This window comes from Salmo salar, chromosome 23 (genome assembly GCF_965601325.2).
Source record: "Salmo salar chromosome 23, fSalSal1, whole genome shotgun sequence".
NCBI lineage: Eukaryota > Metazoa > Chordata > Actinopteri > Salmoniformes > Salmonidae > Salmo > Salmo salar.
The window spans coordinates 41,469,210-41,492,234 of record NC_138313.1 but is presented as its reverse complement, the minus strand read 5'-3'; the positions used below and the strand labels follow the sequence as shown (position 1 = coordinate 41,492,234).

The 23,025-nt window shown below is 43.4% G+C and overlaps 1 protein-coding gene across 1 annotated transcript in view; it reads right to left on the bottom strand.

The window, feature by feature from the left end:
* LOC106584631 (phosphatidylinositol 4-phosphate 3-kinase C2 domain-containing subunit alpha) overlaps positions 1–23,025 on the bottom strand; it is a 67,738-nt gene that overhangs the window by 15,611 nt on the left and 29,102 nt on the right. The window contains exons 6-20 of the mRNA XM_014170115.3: positions 22,569–22,680; positions 21,543–21,622; positions 21,363–21,426; positions 20,962–21,108; positions 18,164–18,197; positions 17,730–17,988; positions 11,379–11,501; positions 10,502–10,669; positions 10,062–10,170; positions 8,707–8,849; positions 4,671–4,859; positions 4,254–4,347; positions 4,055–4,149; positions 3,259–3,439; positions 2,153–2,257 (exon numbers count right to left, since the gene is read on the bottom strand). Coding sequence (XP_014025590.2) covers positions 2,153–2,257; positions 3,259–3,439; positions 4,055–4,149; positions 4,254–4,347; positions 4,671–4,859; positions 8,707–8,849; positions 10,062–10,170; positions 10,502–10,669; positions 11,379–11,501; positions 17,730–17,988; positions 18,164–18,197; positions 20,962–21,108; positions 21,363–21,426; positions 21,543–21,622; positions 22,569–22,680 — 1,903 coding nt within the window. The remainder of the gene's footprint in view (positions 1–2,152; positions 2,258–3,258; positions 3,440–4,054; positions 4,150–4,253; positions 4,348–4,670; positions 4,860–8,706; positions 8,850–10,061; positions 10,171–10,501; positions 10,670–11,378; positions 11,502–17,729; positions 17,989–18,163; positions 18,198–20,961; positions 21,109–21,362; positions 21,427–21,542; positions 21,623–22,568; positions 22,681–23,025) is intronic.

Genomic DNA, 23,025 nt, shown 5'->3' with positions numbered 1-23,025 from the left:
CTAGGACGACTACAGTATGTGTCAGGGTTTCCGTCAGGATGTACATTTACCGGACATCCATATGCATTTGGTGCGAAACACATTAGGGCGGCTACCCACAGGGCTCAAAATCAGATTTACATGATTGTAATTAGTCTTATCAGAAGAGAAATTAGCCTAAGCAAAACATTGCCCGTTGCGTCTTGGATAGAACTAACATGGTCTAGAGATTCCATGTCTAAGCAAAACATTGCGTCTTGATCCCTGCTATAAATCATAAATTAATATAATTTAAAAAATAAAACATAATTTAGCCTAGAATAACAAGTCACCTACACAGTAATAAAAACAACTTCAAAATATAGGTGTATAAAATCATTTGAGAACAACCTGTCTTACAGGCTATTTGTATGAATATTTTCATTAATAAATAACACACAGCTGTTTACAAATACAATCTAGGCCTCTCTAATTGAATCTCTATGTCATTTAGCATCTAATTTAATTTAGCCTAGGCATTAACATTTTAATTAGGCCTAACAAATAACAAAACATGGCTGTCTACGAACACAAGGGCTGGCCAGTCATGGCTAGAATGGATCCAGCTTTTTTTCAAATTAACGTCAGATTTGACTTTTTGTAGCAGGTTAGGAGAACTTACACAGCAGGTTAGGATAATTAACGTAGCAGGTTAGGAGACTGAGGTTAGGAAAAGGGTTAGTGTTAGCTAAAATGCAACAAACAAAAAAATACTTTTGATGTTAATTTGACAAAAGCTGGATGCCTTCATCACCACAGCAGTGGAAAGAGGACACTTACGCGGCCATAAAATTAAGAAACTATATGTAAATGTATTAAGGCTGGTTCATTGAGCGAAAGCTTATTTTTGTGAAATGAGGCCATGCATTTATGAGAGCACTTGATTCCAAAGTTCAAATTTTATCTCACCCTTTACAGTTCTACTTGACGTTAATACATTATGTTTACTGTAATTTGAACTATCATGTGGTCGTGACTCGTGTCATGTGGCTTATTGATAACAACTCTGTTTCCTACTATAGGCAGATGGCTGCCAAGTGATTGCAACATTGTAACTCCGCTGTGAATAGTTGGCAACGATGTTTTGTTTCCAAGTGCTACTGAATAAGCTCAACTGAAATACAACAATTGCGCATGACACAGATCATTACTCTAGTCCAGGGCTGCCCAACCCTCTTCCTGGAGATATACCGTCCTGTGGGTTTTCAGTCCAACCCTCTTCCTGGAGATCTACCGTCCTGTGGGTTTTCAGTCCAACCCTCTTCCTGGAGATCTACCGTCCTGTGGGTTTTCAGTCCAACCCTCTTCCTGGAGATCTACCGTCCTGTGGGTTTTCAGTCAAACCCTCTTCCTGGAGATCTACCGTCCTGTGGGTTTTCAGTCAAACCCTCTTCCTGGAGATCTACCGTCCTGTGGGTTTTCAGTCCAACCCTTATTTAACACACCTGATTCTACTAATTAGCTGCTCAACAAGACCTTAAACTAGCTGAATCAGATATGCTAAATTAGGGTTGGGCTGAAAACCTACAGGACAGTAGATCTCCAGGAAGAGGGTTGGGCAGCCCTGCTCTAGTCTATCAATTAATTCCAAATCTTTATACTATACATGAGACGGGGTGGCATATGTTGGTCTTGCCTAAGGCGGCAGCAGAACTGTTAGAAAAGGGCCTGAGGAACACAATTTGCCTGAAATGTACTTGCGTTTGCAGAGGAGATTGGCCTGCTCAAAGTGAGCTGCTGCTGTTGGAAAGTCAAAACTGTCCAACTCCTTGGCGCAGCTTGATGCACACCAGCCTTGTTACCTTGTCCTCAAGAAGGAGCGATCTGGAGGCTGTCTTTACTCTGTTTTGAAGAAAGAATCCCCTCTCGGCGGACACACAATTGCGATGGATTTTTTCGGGCAATTTGGCGGGCAACAATTTTATTTATCCGCTTTTAATAGATTTTTTTCAAATAATAATTGTATTTATTTTTATTTAAAATTGTCCAAAAGCTGGCTAACAGACACCCTGGTATGGGTCATAGCCCATATGTTGTTGAGATGGTAAAAATTATTTTGATGGTCAAATGGGTATTTGCAGAGTGAATGGTCAAGCTTTGGGTCACTGTTTCCATTGGTGGACAATGGACTTACCTTGATGTTGAGTTGTTTGGCCTCCAGGCTGGGGCTGAGGGGCAGCCTGCAGCTGTTCCTCTGGAAGAATGACTGCACCCTCTCCAGACCCTCCTGGAGCACCACCTAGACACACACACACACACACACACAAATAGTTGAATTACTGTCAAGCAATTAACGTTTCACAACACTTTATTTCATCGTTTAGCTGACATTTACAACGGAATTACAAGGTAAAAATGGAAACTTAAACATAATTGGTAAATAACTGGTACCAAATGAAATAAATGGGATTTTAACCCCTTCAGTCCCGAGACCCCAGCAAAAATCCTATTTTCATTAATCTGACTTTCATTTAGCTGCATGTCCAGCCCTTATATTTAGCTTCACAATTAAGTGTTTTATCATTTTCCTTTCAGGACAACCAACCAGGGCTAAAAGTAGAACACAACACTATTTGACAAACAGTTGCATTCATGAGTTTTATTGACAAAATAAAGTCTGCTCAAAATGAATTTACATGAATGCTGTAAGCACAGAAATGGTTTGCTCAGTGGGAAAATAATATCCAACTAGTCAGTGACAACTCTGTGGAGTTTGTGACAGCAACTATGTGAACTTATTAAAGTATTAGAAACTATGTCCAGGGATTTCCTTTGATCTTCTACGTAGAATAACCCCATACCTTCTAACAACTCTTGTGTAGCGTCATAGAGCAAAACATGTTACATGTTCGTTAGAGTCTCAGCTTTTCATAGATTACAAACTACTAAAAGCTGACTCTACAGATGTTTTTGTAAAAAAAAGACCCGGGCCCCATCCGAGATCCGCCCTTGTCTTACAAACACCGCTCTAGCTCAGCCCCGGTAAATTACACAGACGGTTGGTTGGTACCTAACGGATGCCGAAGAAATAGACAAAGTCTATAGCTCAAACTCACATGTTTAAAAGGGGTTCGAGGTCCTAAATCACACGGGCGGGACTCATTGGGTTAACATGACATCCCTACCATAAGTAAATACAAGATGAACAGCTGTCTGTACAATAAAGTGTTACCAAGCCCTTGTAGAGGCTCCCTGAGGTATAGGTTGGACATTCTAGTAGTGTTTATTAGCCCCCATCACCTGTCGTGTGGAGCCCCCGGCCTGCCGGACCTTCTCAGCCAGCGCCCCCAGCAGAGTGACCAGGCGGGTCTGTTTGTCCAGCTCATCCCGGAGGCCGGCCCCACACAGACACAGCAGGGACCCCAGCACTTGGTCGTACCTCCGGCCAAACGCTGGGTCTAGCACTGCATCTCTCAGTAGCCTGGTGAGGGAGAGAGGATCAGAGTACAATGGGATCGGACAAAGCAGTTGATATCGCTAATAGCTCCGTATAGATTACTGTGGCTTTTTAGATACAATATTCTTACTACATGTAGTCCTACGACTGTTCCCAGCCTAGATACTGACTTAAAATTCTCTGTTTTGGGTGTCCGGGACAAGCACACTACCTCCTGTTCCATAAAGGTCCAGACTACTTAGCAGAGGCCATGTATATCTATATACTATACAATATATTATGCTATATATTATACTTAATAAATAAGGCCCGTGGGGGTGTGGTATATGGCCAATATATCACGACTAAGGGTTGTTCTTAAGCACGACGCAACGCAGAGTGCCTGGACACAGCCCTTAGCCGTAGTATATTGGCCATATACCACAAACCCCTGAGGTGCCTTATTGCTATTATAAACTGTTTACCAATGTAATAAAAGCAGTAAAAATAAGTGTTTTGTCATACCCATGGTATACAGTCTGATATACCACAGCTGTCAGCCAATCAGCATTCAGGACTTGAACCACCCAGTTTATAATATGCTATGTTATATACACTATGTTATATACTATGCTACTAGTTCAGTGGGTGGAGACTCACCAGTACAGGTAGTGGGCGATACTGACGTTGCCCTGTGCTCTGGACAGTAGGAACATGACCAAGGCATTCTTTAGGTGACACTCAAACTTCAGGGCCTGAGAGAGCCAAAAGAACATGGACAAGGAGATGGGGTGAGAAAAGCATTCAGAGTCACCAACAAACTGATTTCCTGTGTGTGTGTACACTACAGACTGTTTACCTGCACTAGCTGAGGCAGGTAGTCGGCCAACTCGTCATCACTGGTGGATTCGATCCAGCTGACAGCCACACTCCTCACCTCTGTGTCAGCAAACCTGCAGGACAGAAACAAAGACCGACAGAGTGACCTTCAACCCATGTTCCTTACAGTAAAGTACAATCTGACTGTCTACCATTTATTGAACTATAGTCAAACAGGTGATTTAATTAGTATAGGTAACATTATCTTACATCTCAAGCTAACACACACACAGAAATATAAAGACTCCTGTGATATCAACTTGCACCTCCCATTTTACAAATCAAACTTTTTTCTATTGACCATAAATCAAACTCGAGTTCTCTCAACGTCTCAAAAAAGTGTATCAAGTGTTCAAGAGAATCTGTGTCTGTCTGTATATGTGTCCGCCACACGTACTTAGAGTCAAGCAGCTCCAGGGCACAGACTGGTTGGAGCGAGGGCCAGTGATGGAGGAGGGAGTGGATCTCAGCCATGCTGCCCCAGTCCCAGCTGGGGGCGCTGGCCAGCACCTTGGGCAGGCTGTGTGTGTGGGCACGGCAGTGGTGCCGCTGATCCCATAGCAGCTGGCGGTCGGCCCGCGTCAACCTGTGAGAGGAAGAGGGAGAGGCATAAACAATAAAATCAATCTTTTATTTTTTTTGTATTTTTTGAACACTTTTTCCCACCCCAATTTCATGGTATCCAATTGGTTGTTACAGTCTTGTCTCATCGCTGCAACTCCCGTACGGACTCAGGAGAGGCGAAGGTCGAGAGCCGTGCGCCCTCCAAAACACAACCCAACCAAGCCGCACTGCTTCTTGACACAATGCCCACTTAACCCGGAAGCCAGCCGCACCAATGTGTCGGAGGAAACGCCGTACACCTGGCGACGACCGTGTCAGCGTGCACTGCACCCGGCCTGCCAAGGACATCCCTGCCGGCCAAACCCTCCCCTAACCCGGACAACGCTGGTCCAAATGTGTGCCGCCCCATGAGTCTCCCGGTCGTGACAGAGTCTGGACTCGAACCCAGAATCTCTAGTGGCACAGCTAGTACGGCGATGCAGTGTCTTAGACCACTGCGCTACTCGGGAGGCCCCCACAATCCATCTTTATTGATTGGTCATATAGAGACAATGAAAAAGGTTAATATCGCTATTACAGCACCCCTCATACTGTACATACACACGGCCGGCTGGGAGCAGCACAGGGTCCACAACAGAGCAGCGCCCCTGGAGCAGGTTTGGGGTTAAGTGCCTTGCTCAACGGCAGTAGGTGAGTCATAGGATGGGTCAAAACAGACCACTGCTGACAGGGTCATCACTATCTGGTAATACAATGGACAGCAGTGTGACATTATCGCTACCAATGCCAAAATACTTCAACCTTACCCAGTCTAAAGCCACCCACTAGTTGGCAACGTACCCTCTGATGGTATACCCTTTATTGCACATGTTAGTACATGGGCTAGTGGGAGACCAGGCATGGGCTTGTTGGAGTCTTATACCAGCCATTTCCTTTCAAATCAGTGAAGGGAACTGAACAAGTGCACACTAGCTGAAGTCTCTTGTCCTAAGAGAATCTTAATGACTCGAAAATACACCCGAACAAAACAGACGGCAAAAGAAGAAGTTCAAACCACAGAAGGTTAACATGGGAGTAAAAGAGAGAATGCTCAGAGAAAGTTAAAGGGATTCGTGCCTCAGAAGAAATGGCTCTCTGTGGAGGCTGAACAAGACTAATGGATCTGGCTGGCAGCCTGGCAGAGGTTGGCAGTGGGTGTAAGTGGGCATTTATATGCCCACAGTTAAACGTCTGGGGGAACAGACACTCTGGAATGAGAACAGATAGACGTCTATGGTCTGGGAGGACTGGAGAGTCATTTGGGGATGAAGCCTTGAAACTTCCATCATAACATCCTACATAAGAGTGTTATAATATGAAATTAGTTGCTATAAACCTGGACTTGGAACTACTCTCTGGGTGCAGGACAGGTACAGGGCACCAGCCTGCAAGAAAAAAACACAACTACACAATCATTTGTGCCAGGTGTGATATCTCTCCTAAACAGCTGGGGTTAATGTCCCTATCCACCCAGTAAGGTGTGATAGCTCTCCTAAACAGCTGGGGTTAATGTCCCTATCCACCCAGTCAGGTGTGATATCCCTCCTAAAAAGCTGGGGTTAATGTCCCTATCCACCCAGTAAGGTGTGATATCTCTCCTAAACAGCTGGGGTTAATGTCCCCATCCACCCAGTAAGGTGTGATATCTCTCCTAAACAGCTGGGGTTAATGTCCCCATCCACCCAGTAAGGTGTGATATCTCTCCTAAACAGCTGGGGTTAATGTCCCCATCCACCCAGTAAGGTGTGATATCTCTCCTAAACAGCTGGGGTTAATGTCCCCATCCACCCAGTAAGGTGTGATATCTCTCCTAAACAGCTGGGGTTAATGTCCCCATCCACCCAGTAAGGTGTGATATCTCTCCTAAACAGCTGGGGTTAATGTCCCTATCCACCCAGTAAGGTCAGTAGGCTGCTCTTTAACTTCATTGGTATATACTGTATATAACGGTCCTGAATTTGTTGTCTACTGTGGAACGTAGAAAATAAAGCCAGTAAAGGAAAAGTAAAGATACGTCACGGCAGCAGGAAAAGCAAAGATATGTCACGGCAGCAGGAAAAGTAAAGATACGTCACGGCAGCAGGAAAAGTAAAGATATGTCACGGCAGCAGGAAAAGCAAAGATATGTCACGGCAGCAGGAAAAGTAAAGATATGTCACGGCAGCAGGAAAAGCAAAGATATGTCACGGCAGCAGGAAAAGTAAAGATATGTCACGGCAGCAGGAAAAGTAAAGATATGTCACGGCAGCAGGAAAAGTAAAGATACGTCACGGCAGCAGGAAAAGTAAAGATACGTCACGGCAGCAGGAAAAGTAAAGATACGTCACGGCAGCAGGAAAAGTAAAGATATGTCACGGCAGCAGGAAAAGTAAAGATATGTCACGGCAGCAGGAAAAGTAAAGATACGTCACGGCAGCAGGAAAAGTAAAGATACGTCACGGCAGCAGGAAAAGTAAAGATACGTCACGGCAGCAGGAAAAGTAAAGATACGTCACGGCAGCAGGAAAAGTAAAGATACGTCACGGCAGCAGGAAAAGTAAAGATACGTCACGGCAGCAGGAAAAGTAAAGATACGTCACGGCAGCAGGAAAAGTAAAGATATGTCACGGCAGCAGGTATCAGCTTATGACAACAGACGCAACAGTTATGATGACAAACAGTTATGAGACATCCATCATAAGGCCCTACATAACACTACTAGAATTGTAACAGTTGTCATGGCAGCTAGTATCAGCTTATGAAATCAGACCCATTTAAGATACAAACTGTTATGTAGGTAAGCTAACTTCCTTGCATAATGCCTAGCCAACTAGCTAGGGTCTTTGCCTAGACGTTGATTCATGAGTATATTTGGTGTCAGTAGTCACCACAGTCAGTGCCACCTTAATTTGTCTTCCTGTTGTAGCCTGTGTTTACTTTGGCTTAGCACCTAATTCACCAAACCTGCCCTTGATAAACAAATGCCCTACTGATGGGACATAACGTCATCTTCGTGTATTAAGCCTTATGCATAGGAACATTTGCATGTGCCCAATTTTAGGGGAATACCTTAATACCTTGGCTGGATCTCATTAGAAAGTAAAGAGAGGATTACATCATCACTAAAACAAAGAAAAAAGCTACACAGTACAATATTGTGTCTTTAAAACTTAGCTGTTACCTTGTAGACAGGCCAATCCCCAAATAAGAACTCTAAGCAACAGTCCAACAGCCCAACAGTCCAACAGCCCAACAGTCCAACAGTCCAACAGTCCAACAGCGGAACAGCCCAACAGCGGAACAGTCCAACAGCGGAACAGCCCAACAGCGGAACAGCCCAACAGCGGAACAGCCCAACAGCGGAACAGCCCAACAGCGGAACAGCCCAACAGCGGAACAGCCCAACAGCGGAACAGCCCAACAGCGGAACAGCCCAACAGCGGAACAGCCCAACAGCGGAACAGCCCAACAGCGGAACAGCCCAACAGCGGAACAGCCCAACAGCGGAACAGCCCAACAGCGGAACAGCCCAACAGCGGAACAGCCCAACAGCGGAACAGCCCAACAGCGGAACAGCCCAACAGCGGAACAGCCCAACAGCGGAACAGCCCAACAGCGGAACAGCCCAACAGCGGAACAGTCCAACAGCGGAACAGTCCAACAGCGGAACAGTCCAACAGCGGAACAGTCCAACACAAAATCATTATGCGATACACACACCTGTAAGTCGAAATTCTTCTCCAATTGATATCGATCGGGATTTAGGTGAAGTTCTAGCCTGTTACATAAGTGGATGTCAAGCTAGGGGGGGGGTTGGCCCTTACTGAAGTGCCCCAGTAACAAATACGTACCCGAAGGTGGAGGCTCGGCTGCAGAGTTTGTCCACCTGGCGGCGCAGGTCAGGGTCTAGCTCCTCCAGGGTGTTTGGATCAGGGCTGGGTCTCTCCTGGGGTCCCACGTACATCACATCCACCGCTGGGCTGGGGAAGTCCACCTGAACGGGGTCAGAGGTCATGGAATGGTAAAGGAATCCGCACACTAGGTTTGGTTTGTTCCTAGCAGAATTTGACTAGGCGAAGCGAATGTCTGTGCCTCGCATACTCCCTTAAAAATACATTTGGTTGAAACATTTGAAGAAAGCAGTAATATTACTGTTTGTCACCTTTTTGAGATGCCATAGCAACAACATATAGTAACACTTCCTCAAATAGGTAGAATCAATCTAAGCTAAATCAAGAAATCTGTCATAAATGTGTACGTTTTTGCATCTAGCTAAGATGCTTAGTGCCGTGTTTCTCAAATAAACAAAATGTACATGAAAAGTCATCAGTCATTGGACAACAAACACTTAATTGAAGAATCCCTACTGTTAACGAATAATCAATGAGTGGATGCATAGACATCAGCTACAGAACTTCAGGTGCCTCAAGAAAAATTGTTGTGTGCTCGAACAGCCGGAAAAAAACATACTGAATACTGCTGAACACCCAAACTAACAATAACGTCACAAAATATTGTTCTAATATATGCGCAAACTTTTTGGACTGGAAAGCATATGGTAAGCTCTAGGTAGACACACACACACACACACACACACACACACACCCTTATTAGGTCGCCACAGAAGAGGAAATATGTTTGCGTAAGGGGAGTGTGAGACAAGACCTTGGTCCGGTTTGAAATACTTATCAATAATAAATAAATAATAACAAATAAGCATCTTCCATTTTGTTGAGGTAAAAACAGATCTAACATGACTGAACAGGTGCTTGCTTTCCAATGGCTGAATCACTGATTGCTTTGAGGAAGTGTGCATTTAAACAGTGCCTGTACATTACTACATTGCAGAAGATCGACTTAAATGGTAAAGGCCGTTCCAGTAATTCCCAATTATATTGTTTGTAAAATTTCACATGTATATGGGTATTCCCGTGTGTGTGTGTGTGTGTAGAGTGGTGTGTGTGTGTGTAGAGTGGTGTGTGTGTGTGTAGAGTGGTGTTTGTGTATTTTATTTATTTAACTAGGCAAGTAATGTGTGTGTTTGTGTAGAGTGGTGTGTGTGTAGAGTGGTGTCTGTGTGTGGTGTGTATAGAGTGGTGTGTGTGTGTGTGTGTGTGTGTGTAGTGGTGTGTATAGAGTGGTGTGTGTGTGTGTGTGTGTGTGTGTAGTGGTGTGTGCGCGTGCGCGTGTGGAGTGGTGTGGTCACCTGCAGTATGATCCTCTCAGCCAGGTTCTTCCTCCGGCTCCCGGCTGCAGCAGAGGAAGCCTGAGGAGACGTCCACAGACAGAGCAGCTTGGTCCCACTCATCAGCACCCTGAAACACACACCTAAGTATTAACATACACACACCCCACTATATTCACACAAACACACCACCCTACAACACACACAACTCTATACCCACCCACCCCTCTATACACACACACACACCCCATTATAGTCACACAAACACACCAACCTACAACACACACACACACCACCCTACACACACACACACCACACACACACACAATTCTGAATCCCCAATAGACAGCTATTACACATAATTAACTCTTGAAATAGACCACAAGACTATGCCATAAAACACAACAGACACACAGAAATTGCACAACCACACTACTAAAATTTATGTGGTTGTGCATTACCGTCGAAAGTCAAATAGAGGCAGGGAGACTTTGCCCAGCAGCTCTGGTCCCTTGCGTTGTTTGTTGGAGTCTGGGGAGCCGCTGGCGTTCTGGTTCAGAACCCCGAAGAGAGAGAGAGTCAGCATTGACTCCAATGGAAGCAGGGCCACCGCCATTGGGAAGTTGATCCTGGAGAGAGAGATCCGTTTGAGAAAAGCAAGGCGCAGCATCGCTTATCTTGATCACATATGGAGTAGTTATTTGGGATGTAAGGTCATTTTTGTAGATGAGTGATTCTGCGCAGTCTGACTGCATATAGTTCCTCTCAAACACACAATAGCTTAAGTATGAATGTGCATCGTCTGTGATATATAATGGTAGTGTGTGTTCCAGCTGGTAAGAGGGTTCAACGATCACATACTAAACATGTATGCACTGACTGTACCCTTAAGTTTCTTTGGATAAAAAGTGTATGCTATGTGGAATCTGTTATTATTACTAGTAATTGTATCCAGCGGTTGACCAAATGATACATGTATTACAAGGTAACAATCCTTTAAAATGTTGTCATGTCTTATCAGTTTGTATTATTGTCCTGCTATGTTCGTGGTGTTGGTGACTGGGCCTGTGTAACAGATGCCAAGGAAATTTGACCCTAGTTGGGACATCTGACCCTAAATGGGAAACTCAATATTGGTATAGGCAAAGTTCAATACAACAATATTATAGATTAGATAAACACAATTAAAATTAGATCAGCTATTATTGATTTGGTCATTTGTTTCATGATCATGTACACATAAAAACAGAACAATATACAATTCAATTGATTGTGTTATGTATAATGTCTTGTCTAACGGTATTGTATTTCTATGGGTAGAGGGCAGTAGTGACGTACAGTTCGTCCCATTTGATGTGGTAGAAAAAGCTCTTGTAGGTGCCGACTTTCTTGGACTGGATGGGCTTGAACAGGTTCCGGCCATTGTGTGTCAGAGCACACATCAGGTAGTACTTCTCATAGCTGCAAAAGGAGGGAGGAAGGAAAGAGAGTAAGGAAAGAAAGGAAATTACCTAATTATTCTGGAGTTAAAATTCATCTTTGTACAGAGAGAAAAAAAAAAAAATGGTGTTAAGTTGGCTCTGTTTATTTTCACAGTTCACATTTTTGATGTAAGACATTTCTGACATTCCATAAGCTCCAATGAGAAAACCAGGCAGTGAACCATTTAGGATTCAAAAAGATTTCCTATTGCTCAACGCCATCTGTCTGGTGCTTCAACACAGCATGGTATGCATGCGTTCACTGTTGCTGGTGACATGATGCATCACTGTGCCGACAGATGGTGTGTGATAATACGCTAGCCACAACAGAGCAGAACAGTCAAACCTTAATGATGAGAGACGATTCCAGCCATGCCATAACGTTGGAGTAACTGTTAGTTCAAGACTAAATATTTCCGGGCCGCGTTTCTTGTCGTGTTACGGGATTCATATTTTCAGAGTTCCATTGATATGGAGCTCAGAAAGGTTTTCCATGCCTCCTAAAAATGCACTATACATACAAAAGTATGTGGACACCCCTTCAAATTAGTGGATTCGGCTACTTCACCCACACCCGTTGCTGACAGGTCAATAAAATCAAGCACACAGCCATGCAATCTCAATAGACAAACATTGGCAGTAGAATGGCCTTACTGAAGAGCTCAGTGACTTTCAACGTGGCACCGTCATAGGATGCCACTTTTCCAACAAGTCAATTCGTCAAATTTCTGCCCTGCAAGAGCTGCCCCGGTCAACTGTAAGTTCTGTTATTGTGAATTGGACACATCTAGGAGCAACAGCGTCTCAGCCGAGAAGTGGTAGGCCACACAAGTTCACAGAACGGGACTGCTGAAGTGCGAAAAAAGTCGTCAGTCCTTGGTTGCAACACTCACTACAGTGTTCCAAACTGCCTCTGGAAGCAACGTCAGCACAAAAACTGTTCGTCGAGAGAGTGTCATGAAATGGGTTTCCATGGTCGAGCAGCTGCACACAAGTCTAAGATCATGCACAATGCCAAGCGTCGGCTGGAGTGGTGTAAAGCTCGCCGCCACTGGACACTGGAAAAGCGTTGTCTGGAGTGATGAATCACGCTTCACCATCTGGCAGTCTGACGGACGAATCTGGGTTTGGCGGATGCCAGGAGAACGCTACTTGTCCCAATGCATAGTGCCAACTGTAAAGTTTGGTGGAGGATGAAAAATGGTCTTGGGCTGTTTAATGGTTCAGGCCCCTTAGTTCCAGTGAAGGGAAATCTTAACGCCACAGCATACAATGACATTCTACATGATTTTGTACTTCCAACATTGTGACAACAGTTTGGGGAAGGCCCTTTCCTGTTCAGCATGACAAACAGGTGTCCACATACTTTTGGTCATGTAGTGCAAGCTCTTGGACAACGCCCTATGGATGACGGGCAGAAGGAAATAGCCTGTTATTACCAGTGCCTCTCATTTTTAAACCCTCGTTGGCCAAGCAAAGACACTTGCGTCCCGGAACACATTTTCCAGTGGCATTTTGGACCTGCCTCCCTCCCACCAAGCCTGGGTTGTGTTCATTAGGCATCAAAAAGAAGAAAAGTGACCGAAACTGTCAGGGACTGCCAGTGTTTTCAAACATTTTCCATTGTGTGCCATAATGAACACAACCCTTGAGTGAGACAGTCAAAATGTGCCACTCCAAGTGTCCACTGTCATGCAAGATTGTGCTAACTGAATGGAAAGGTTGGCTCAAGTCTGTTCCAGGAAGAAAGATGGATATAGATACAATAGAGCCGCGGAGGAATTGGATACGGTTGTGGAAAATGAGACGCGGAGAGAAACAAGAGGTGCAAGAGATCAAAAGTATCAGTTCTAGGGCTAAGTCCTTAAAGGTGGAAACTATAGTTTCTAGTGTCTTCCTTACTGCAATTAAGTCCACTTCAAATGATAGCACTTTTTTTTTTTTTATATTGAACTAAAATACGTTCAAAAGAATTGCCAGGCCAATAAAGGTGTAATGCAAAAAGTGAAAGTTATACCCAATGACAGGCACTGACAAGTCCATTCAGAAATGGGCAAACAGAAAGTGATTATTAGGATGGGACTGGTCAGTAACGGGGTAAAGAAACCATTTTTTTATTGGGGTTCCCTCTTTCTTGGCTCAGTTCATAACATACGTTCCTGGGTGAGCAACTGTGCACATCTGCAACAGCAGAAGAGTCACTGTCCAATTATCGAGCAACAGCACCTAGCAGACATTCCAGCCTCCCGCAACATTCACCAAATTTCATGACTTGAGACTCGACTTGATAGAAAATAAAATAATGAAACTTGACTCTGAGCCTCAAGACTCGACTTTGACTTGAGAAATTATCTGGCCATGTTTTCTAATGCTTTGTCACTCATTTTGTGGCACAGAGTCTAGGTGGATTACTCTACACGCACCCAGAGACCGTAGCGTCGCCCTTGCAAAAACACCTGCAACAGTTTGGCTAGTGAACCACACACTCAGCACTATGATTGTACCAGCAAACTGACAAACAGGTCGGGTGGTGAGCTAGCGTACAAATTGCTGATTTGCTGTACCGCTATAGGGTGCAGCACAATCAAATTATAGGAAGAGAAGATTATTTATTATGGAAGATATGGAGCTCCAAAAATTGTTTGGTGATCAAGAATACTTTGCAAGCTCATCAGCAATTGGGCAACAATTACTACCATAGACCTACTGGTATTTTGGTATGTAACAATTGCTTGACATGTTTAATTTAGTTATGAATTTTGCATTTGGAATTTGTTTAAAATGAATTATTACTGTGGTGAAGATGCACCATAGGCGTGGCTCTTCACTTGCCCTCTCCAATTCTCTTGTTGAAATATTTACTGTTGTTTTCACATGTTTACATGCATAGGCCCTGTGGTAAATCTATATTCCATCTAATACTACAATAACTGATAGCGTTTCGTCATTCCATCCCCGTACCTTTCATAGCAACACGTAGACATTTGTTTCACGTTTGATAGGCTTACGATACATTTTTCATTTAGCCAACCATTTCTTACCCTCCGAGTGGCGCGATGTTTATAGTGCACATGCGCGTTAACAAAACCCATGAGGTAGAAGTTCTGTTCATTTATTTTTATTCAATGCATGTTTTTTTTTTGTTCCCATTTCCCGGGTTATGTCAGAGTTCCATGTGTCTGCGTCCTCTGTCTCTGTCATTCTGGTTGTGCATAATAGGAACGTGCGCGCCTCAGTGCACATGGAAATAGGCTACGTGGCCTGAGCTCTAGGCTTTGGAGTCAGAAGGTTGAATAAGATAAAATTGTTGTTCCATGTATGCATGTGTTGAAATCTCATTAATAATAATTAAGTCTGATTAAGACAAATGTACCAATGTATGTGGGAATAAAGTTTTACATTGTAGAACCAGTTGATTGGTTGTAATTGCCAAGTTGGTAATTGTATGGTCCTGGAGGCCAAGTGCTTGTATTATGTAGGCCTACCTTTTAGACCGCCTGTTAGACAGATTCCATTTGGTTTCTCAAGGGGAGGCTATACAGTCTTGCCCTCTACCGGTGTCCATTCAGATAGGACAGGTTAAAGGGATTCTCAGGTACATTTGTTTACATTTTAGCCAGTAGTCACAAAAGGAAATAGCATCTGTGTAAATTCGCAAACATTTCTAACCAGTTTTAGCTTTGCCATTATGGGTTATTGTGCTTAGATTTGAGATTTTTTTTAAATATTTTGTTTTAAATCAATTTTAGAATAAGGATGTAACGTAACAAAATATGGAAAAAGTCAGGGAGTATAAATTCTTTCTGAATGCACTGTACACTGGCAATAGCCCAAAAGAAATAGCATGCTAGATGCTATTTCTTTTGGGCTATTGCCAGTGTACAGTGCATTCAGAAAGAATTTATACTCCCTGACTTTTTCCATATTTTGTTACGTTACATCCTTATTCTAAAATTGATTTAAAACAAAATATTTAAAAAAAAATCCTGATACAGATGCTATTTCTTTTGGGCTATTGCCAGTGTACAGTGCATTCAGAAAGAATTTATACTCCCTGACTTTTTCCATATTTTGTTACGTTACATCCTTATTCTAAAATTGATTTAAAACAAAATATTTAAAAAAAATCTCAAATCTAAGCACAATAACCCATAATGGCAAAGCTAAAACTGGTTAGAAATGTTTGCGAATTTACACAAAATAAACAGAAATAGCTTATTTAAATAAGTATTCAGACCCTTCGCTATGAGACTTGAAATTGAGCTCAGGTGCATCCTGTTTCCATTAATCATCCTTGAGATGTTTCTACAACTTGATTGGAGACTGCCTATGGTAAATTCAATTGATTGGACATGATTTGGAAAGGCACACACCTGTCTATATAAGGTCCTACAGTTGACAGTGCATGTCAGAGAAAAAAACCAAGCCATGAGGTCGAAGGAATTGTCCATAGAGTTCAGAGATAGGATTGTCTCGAAGCACAGATCTGGGGAAGTTTACCAAAAAATGTGTGCAGCATTGAAGGGCCCCAAAAACACAGTAGTCTCCTTCATTCTTAAATGGGAGAAGTTTGGAACCACCAAGAGACTCTTCCCAGAGCTGGCTGCCTGGCCAAACTGAGCAATCGGGGGAGAAGGGCCTTGGTCAGGGAGTTGACCAAGAACCCAATGGTCAATCCTCTGTGGAGATGGGAGAACCTTCCAGAAGGACAACTCAGTAAAAAGGCACATAACAGTCCGCTTGGAGTTGACCAAAAGGCACTTAAAGGACTCTCAGACCATGAGAAACAAGATTCTCTGGTTTGATGAAACCAAGATTTAACTCTGTGGCCTGAACGCCAAGCGTCACGTCTGGAAGAAACCTGGCACCATCCCTACGGTGAAGCATGGTGGTGGCAGCAGCAGCATCATGCTGTGGGGGGTGTTTTTCAGGGACTGGGAGACTCGTCAGGATCGAGGGAAAGACGAACAGAGCAAAGTACAGAGAGATCCTTCATGAAAACCTGCTCCAGAGGGCTCAGGACCTCAAACTGTTGCAAAGGTTCACCTTCCAACATAACAACGACCTTAAGCACACAGCCAGGAGTGGCTTTGGGACAAGTCTCTGAATGTCGTTGAGTGGCCCAGCCAGAGTCCGGACTTAAACCCGATCGAACATCTCTGAAGAGACTTGGAAAATAGCTATGCAGCAACACTTCCCATCTAACCTGACATATTTGATTTGACAGGATCGGCAGAGAAGAATGGGAGAAACTCGCCAAATACAGGTCTGCCAAGCGTGGGGCGTCACACCCAAGAAGACTCGAGGCTGTAATTACTGCCAAAGGTGCTTCAAAGTACAGAGTAAAGGGTCTGAATACTTATGTAAATATAATATTTCCGTTTTTTTTATTTTTTAATACATTTACAAACATTTCATAAAACCTGTTTTTGCTTTGTCATTATAAGGTAGTGTATAGATCGATGAGAATAAAAAGTAATCAATTTTAGAATAAGGCTGTAGCATAACAAAATGTTGAAGTCAAGGGGTCTGAATACTTTCCGAATACACTGTATATTTGGTAAATGCACTGGTATATTTTGGATGATATGGTGCTTTCACCATTGGATCACCAAGACCTGTAAATAAATCTACACTCTGAGCACGTCAACCTGCTGATGTCATGTCCTTACGACTGCTACATGGTCCCCATTTTACAATTACATCATCAAAATGTGTTGTAGACAAAATCATGAAAAGGGCTGTGTGGTAGTCTCAATGAACAGACAAAGATTTGTAACTGAACATGTCGTTGCATGGATAGATTTTTTTGTTGTTGACTTGAGACTTGACTTGCTCTTAGAATGCACGACTTGGACTTGACAATAGTCTTGACCCGTTGTACTTGGGACTCGAACCTTGTGACTTGCTTCTGACTGGAATAATAGTGACTTGGTCCTACCTCTGACATTCACTACCAAACCTGGTTGAGGATAAATAAGACAGATGTGTAGCATAGCATCCAGACTTTGTAAAGTGCATATTGTATTTAGTTAATTATTGGACTGCTAGGTGAGTATGGGGCAAAGGTGGGAGGGTTCTTTCCTGTTTGTTATTTTTATTATCAAACCCTCCCCAAAAAGTAGCTAGTAGCAAAACAATATGTTAGTAAACCGCTAGCTTGCTGCACTACCATGTCAAGCCAATAGGTGGTGCCTGGTACACTCACCTGCTGACCCAAGCGGCAGGGATGCCATGCATGGCGAACAGGGTGAACTGCAGGTGGTCAGTGGTGCCCGAGGCCTCCTTACTGCTACGCCCCTCCACAGGAGACTCCCCCTCGGCATGCTGGGAGATGGATGAGGAAGGGTCAGGGGAGGAGCTAGAGGAAGAGTAGGCGGGGCAGAAGGAGCGCAGGTAGAGCTTGGCCAGGTCATAGACGGCATCCGTCAGGAAGCCCATGCTCTCCTCTACGGGGCCGAGGTGACCTGGAGGAGTCAAAGGGTATGGAGAGGGTCATGTTAACTCAAACGATTTGAACTATTTTTGTTGATTTCTGTAAGCAGGAAGTTCCGCCACTGTGTGTGATGATATTCTGATCATAGTCTTGCAAAGTCAAACTTTTAACGTGTGAAAAATGTGACTGGTTGTTGTAGCACTCACCATTTGCCGAGCGACCTAAGGATTTGGAGCCCACCTGAGACAGAAACGTAAACAGATATGAATGACAGGACTGGAATTCTATGCCCATCCCTTCAGTGAGCTGTTAGTTTAGTTTATTAGGATCCCCATTAGCAACCGCACATACGGCAGCAACTTTTTATGTGTTCCATAAAACAAACAAACACATGACAAAGTACAGAACAGTTAGACAAAATAAATAAGAGTGATATATTGGAATAAGAACAGATTACTATTTACACATTTCATATGTACATATTCTTATATACAGTAGAGTTAAATCGGGATCTTAAGAGAAGGGAGAGGTGCTGTGAGAATATCTTTTATCAGTTTTATTAAAGCTAAACTTTCTTTCCTCTGGTGGCAGAGCCTTCCACGATTACATGGCTCTATACATAACTGTGACGCATTAAATCTGTTTTTGGTTTGGGTACTTTGAAGAAACCCATAGTGGCATGTCTGGTGGGGTATGCATGTCTGCTTGAAGTGTATGCAAATAGATTATACAAGTGGTTAGGCATTTTTCTATGGGAGGCACATAGAGCTATGACTACATCAAGTAACTGATGCAAGCAGTAGAATCAGATTAAAAAAATAAATCTTATGGAACAGCAGGGTCTGTGACGACACACACACAAACGCTAGCACTCTACACACGTACATTGAAATAATGTTGTATGGTGGTATTATACATTTTGTATTGTAGATATGCAGTGCTGTAATAATATTACATGATTATAATATTAACTTCATGAACCCCATGAAGAGTAGCTGCTGCCTTGGCAGGAACTAATGGGGATCCCTAATAAACCCCAGGAAGAGTAGCTGCTGCCTTGGCAGGAACTAATGGGGATCCCTAATAAACCCCAGGAAGAGTAGCTGCTGCCTTGGCAGGAAGTAATGGGGATCCCTAATAAACCCCAGGAAGAGTAGCTGCTGCCTTGGCAGGAAGTAATGGGGATCCCTAATAAACCCCATGAAGAGTAGCTGCTGCCTTGGCAGGAACCAATAGGGATCCCTAATAAACCCCAGGAAGAGTAGCTGCTGCCTTGGCAGGAACTAATAGGGATCCCTAAGAAACCCCAGGAAGAGTAGCTGCTGCCTTGGCAGGAACTAATAGGGATCCCTAATAAACCCCAGGAAGAGTAGCTGCTGCCTTGGCAGGAACTAATGGGGATCCCTAAGAAACCCCAAGAAGAGTAGCTGCTGCCTTGGCAGGAACTAATAGGGATCCCTAATAAACACCAAGAAGAGGATACAAATATTTCTTAAAAAGACTAGAAGATAAGTAGTGAATTTCTCCTCAACTCTCAACCAAGGCATGCTGCTCTGTTTTGAGTCAGCTGTAGCTTTGCTCGGACTTTCTTTGTTTTACCTATCCATATTACCGAACATTAATCAAGATCGGACAAGATCAGAGCCTGAACAACTAGTAAAGTTGATGTGTCAAAAACGCAGAACATCATTTTATAACAGACATACCTCTCCCCAACTTTGTCAATGTGACATGACCATAATATCTGATCATCCAATGTTACTCCTAGGAGTTCAGCTCCTTCAACCTGTTCAATGGTCACACCCTTTATAATCAACTCCAGTTGAGGTTTAGGTCTAAGAGAATGCTTTGAACCAAATACAATGCTTTTGGTTTTGGATGCATTTAATTAATTACCCATTCTGACACTGACTAACGCCTTGCTAAGAGTCTCAGTGAGCTCACTGGATGTAGGTGCTGATGTGTAGAGTGTGCAATCATCAGCATACATAGTCATTTTACCTTCTTACAAGACAAGTGGCAAATAATTAGTAACTGCCTTGAGGGGCACGACACTGTAAATATCTGATGTTAGAGAAGCATCCATTGAAGAGTACTTTGAGTTATATTGGACAAGTAACTCTCAAACCATGTGACAAAGTCATAACCAGTAAAAAAAAATAATAAGATTATCATTAACTAACTGTACTGAAATCTAACAATAAAGTTCCAACTAACATCTTATCCATTTATTTTAGCCAATCATCAGTCATCTGAGTCAGTGCAGTACAAGTTGAGTGCACTTCCCTATATGCATGCTGAAAGTCAGTAGTTAACTTAGTTAAAATAGCATTGTATTTGTTCAATACTGTTCTCCATCCGTTTACTAAGAACAGTCAGCAAATTGATTGGATGGCTGTTAGAGCCAGCAAATGTTGCTTTACTATATTCAGGTAGTGGAATTACTTTAGCTTCTTTCCACACCTGTGAACACACACAATCCTTTAGGCTTTGGTTAAAGACACGGCAAATAGGGTGGCAATATAGTCTGCTACCATTCTCAATAGTTTCCCCATCAAGGTTGTCTATACCTGGTGGCTTATCATTATTGATGGATAATAGTTTTTCCACCTCTTCTAAACTTGACCAAATTCAAAACAGCAATCTTTCTCTTTCATTATTCGATTATTAGACTAAAATGTAAATGTAAATCTTCAATAGACAAATATAATGGTTCAACTGCTGTCAGTTCACTTCTCATTTTGTACACTTTACTAGGTGAAAGTCATCGAAATGAGTGGCTACATCAAAAGGTTTTGTTAGTCGGAGGAGCCCGGTAGTAGAGACGTGACACACACACACACACACACACACACACACACACACACACACACACACACACACACACACACACACACACACACACACACACACACACACACACACACACACACACACACACACACACACACACACACACACACACACACACACACACACGATGTTTATGCATCATTGAACGTACCTCTGGCGAGCGTGTCCTGGGGAGGTTGACTGAGCGCTTGACTTTTTTGACTGCCTCCGTGATGGCCTGGGTCTCTACCTCATCCAGGGCACAGCACAGGTTCTTCACCATCTGAACCACCCCATCCACAGTCTTATACTGGGTACTCTGTGGAGGAACAAAGTCATTGTTTAGAGTGTGTGTGAGAGCAATCTCTATTGAGGTACTCGACAATGCAAGTGACTCTTGAAACAGCACATTTCTTCCAGGAATCTATAGGCCTTTCGCAATTGTGTGTGAACTATCCATGCAATGCACAACACCCATTCAACACCTGATAGCAATTCTGCACCACAACCCCACCACACATGTTTAAGGCTTTCAATGCAGCATGAAAGAGGTGAATTAACTTAATAAATTACCTCATTCTGCAGGCAGATGTTGACTTGATTGTGATAGCCTTCCAGATAGTCGGCCAGGCCTTGTCTGGGGGGTGGGGAGCGAGAGAATCAACAGATAGATATTGGGAATTCCAGATGGCCTTATTTGGCTCCAGACAATGGTTAAGATGATGCGATAAGAAGCCGAAAGGAAGTTCCTACCTGGTGACCTTTTCCTTAAACAGCCTCTCCACTTGGCTCAGGTGCCTCTCCAAGTCCACCGGAGAAGAGTCATCTTCCGCCTGCGTGCACACAAACCATGAAACAATGAGATCTCACTGTGCTCTCACTCCAGTCTCACTAGGTTCTCAATGGCTGCAGTCCAAACACGTTATTTTTACCCCCTCAGCCCTCGGGCTAGCCACTTTCCCTTGGGGGAATCCCCATTGTAACCGGATGGGGTTTGATTGCCATCTTAAATGGAGGTCCAATTCAATAACGTAGCCACCCTCGGGCCTCGATTTAGCTCAAGGGAGCAAGTGAAGAACTCTGATCACTTGTGGGGTTGACATGACCCACAATTCAACACAAACTGTAGTCACGTGTCATACACCGGTGGCCGCGAAGTGTCATATTTAATCAACACAGCTGCATTTTCGGCTAGACAAAATGATGACACGAGAAAAAATATATATAGATGAATTTAGCATTGGCAAATTGGCTTAGTCTTGTAGTGAGGAGCCTATAAAAAAGTGTAAAGCTTCATTAACATATTTTTAGCAATTCTGAAATGAATTGGAATAAATGACCAAACTATACAACTAGCTGGCCAGCTATGGGTACCTGTAACTAGCAAGCTACCTGACAGGAGTTCTAGCTAGCTACGTCAGCTTACTAGGTACATTAATAGCTTTAGGTTGATTGTTTTTAAGCTCAACTTCAAGATTTCCACCAAGAACGTTGCCTCTCCGATCATCACTTTCCCTCGCTTGGGCAAGGCACATTTAAGGGCTGAGGACCGAGTTTGGACTGCAGTTTCTCTAGCTATTGATGTGAGATCTCTCTCTCCCTCCACAAGTCTGCCCGTCGGTCTCTCTCTGCAAGTCTGAAAGTTTGTCTTTCTGGACGTCTGTCTGTTTCATTGACCTTCCTCCAGGCCTCTGACCTCTAGCTGGTATTTCTATGTGACAAACACACACACCAAAGTGATACGTCACTGATTGATTGGTTTGTTGGTTTGGGTCTTACCGATCGTGCCAGATCTCTTCTCATGGTGCTCTGGGAGAGCAGCTGGAGCTTGATCTCTGCCTCCCACTTCCTGCAGTTCTGTACATACTCGTGGCTGCCCAGGCTGTGTTTACTATGGAGAGGACACAGGACCATAGGTCAATATGATATCATGATCATTAGACACCAATCGGAAGAAAACATCATCAGGGACTACCTTGGTCCAAAAAGAAACGCTCATGTTCTTTTGCCTTTTCAATACGTTTTTAAATGTTTCCTGTTGCCTGCCCAAATGAACAACACTCGGCAATAATATCCTTATGCTCAAAGAATTGTGAGGCACGGGCCCAGTTCCATTTTAGCCTTTAGGCCCCTAGCCACCTCTCCTTTTGATATTTATAGATCTCAAAAAATTGAATGATGTCAGCAAAATGATGGCGGATCCACCGAGACATCCTATAGGCTATGGTGGGACTTC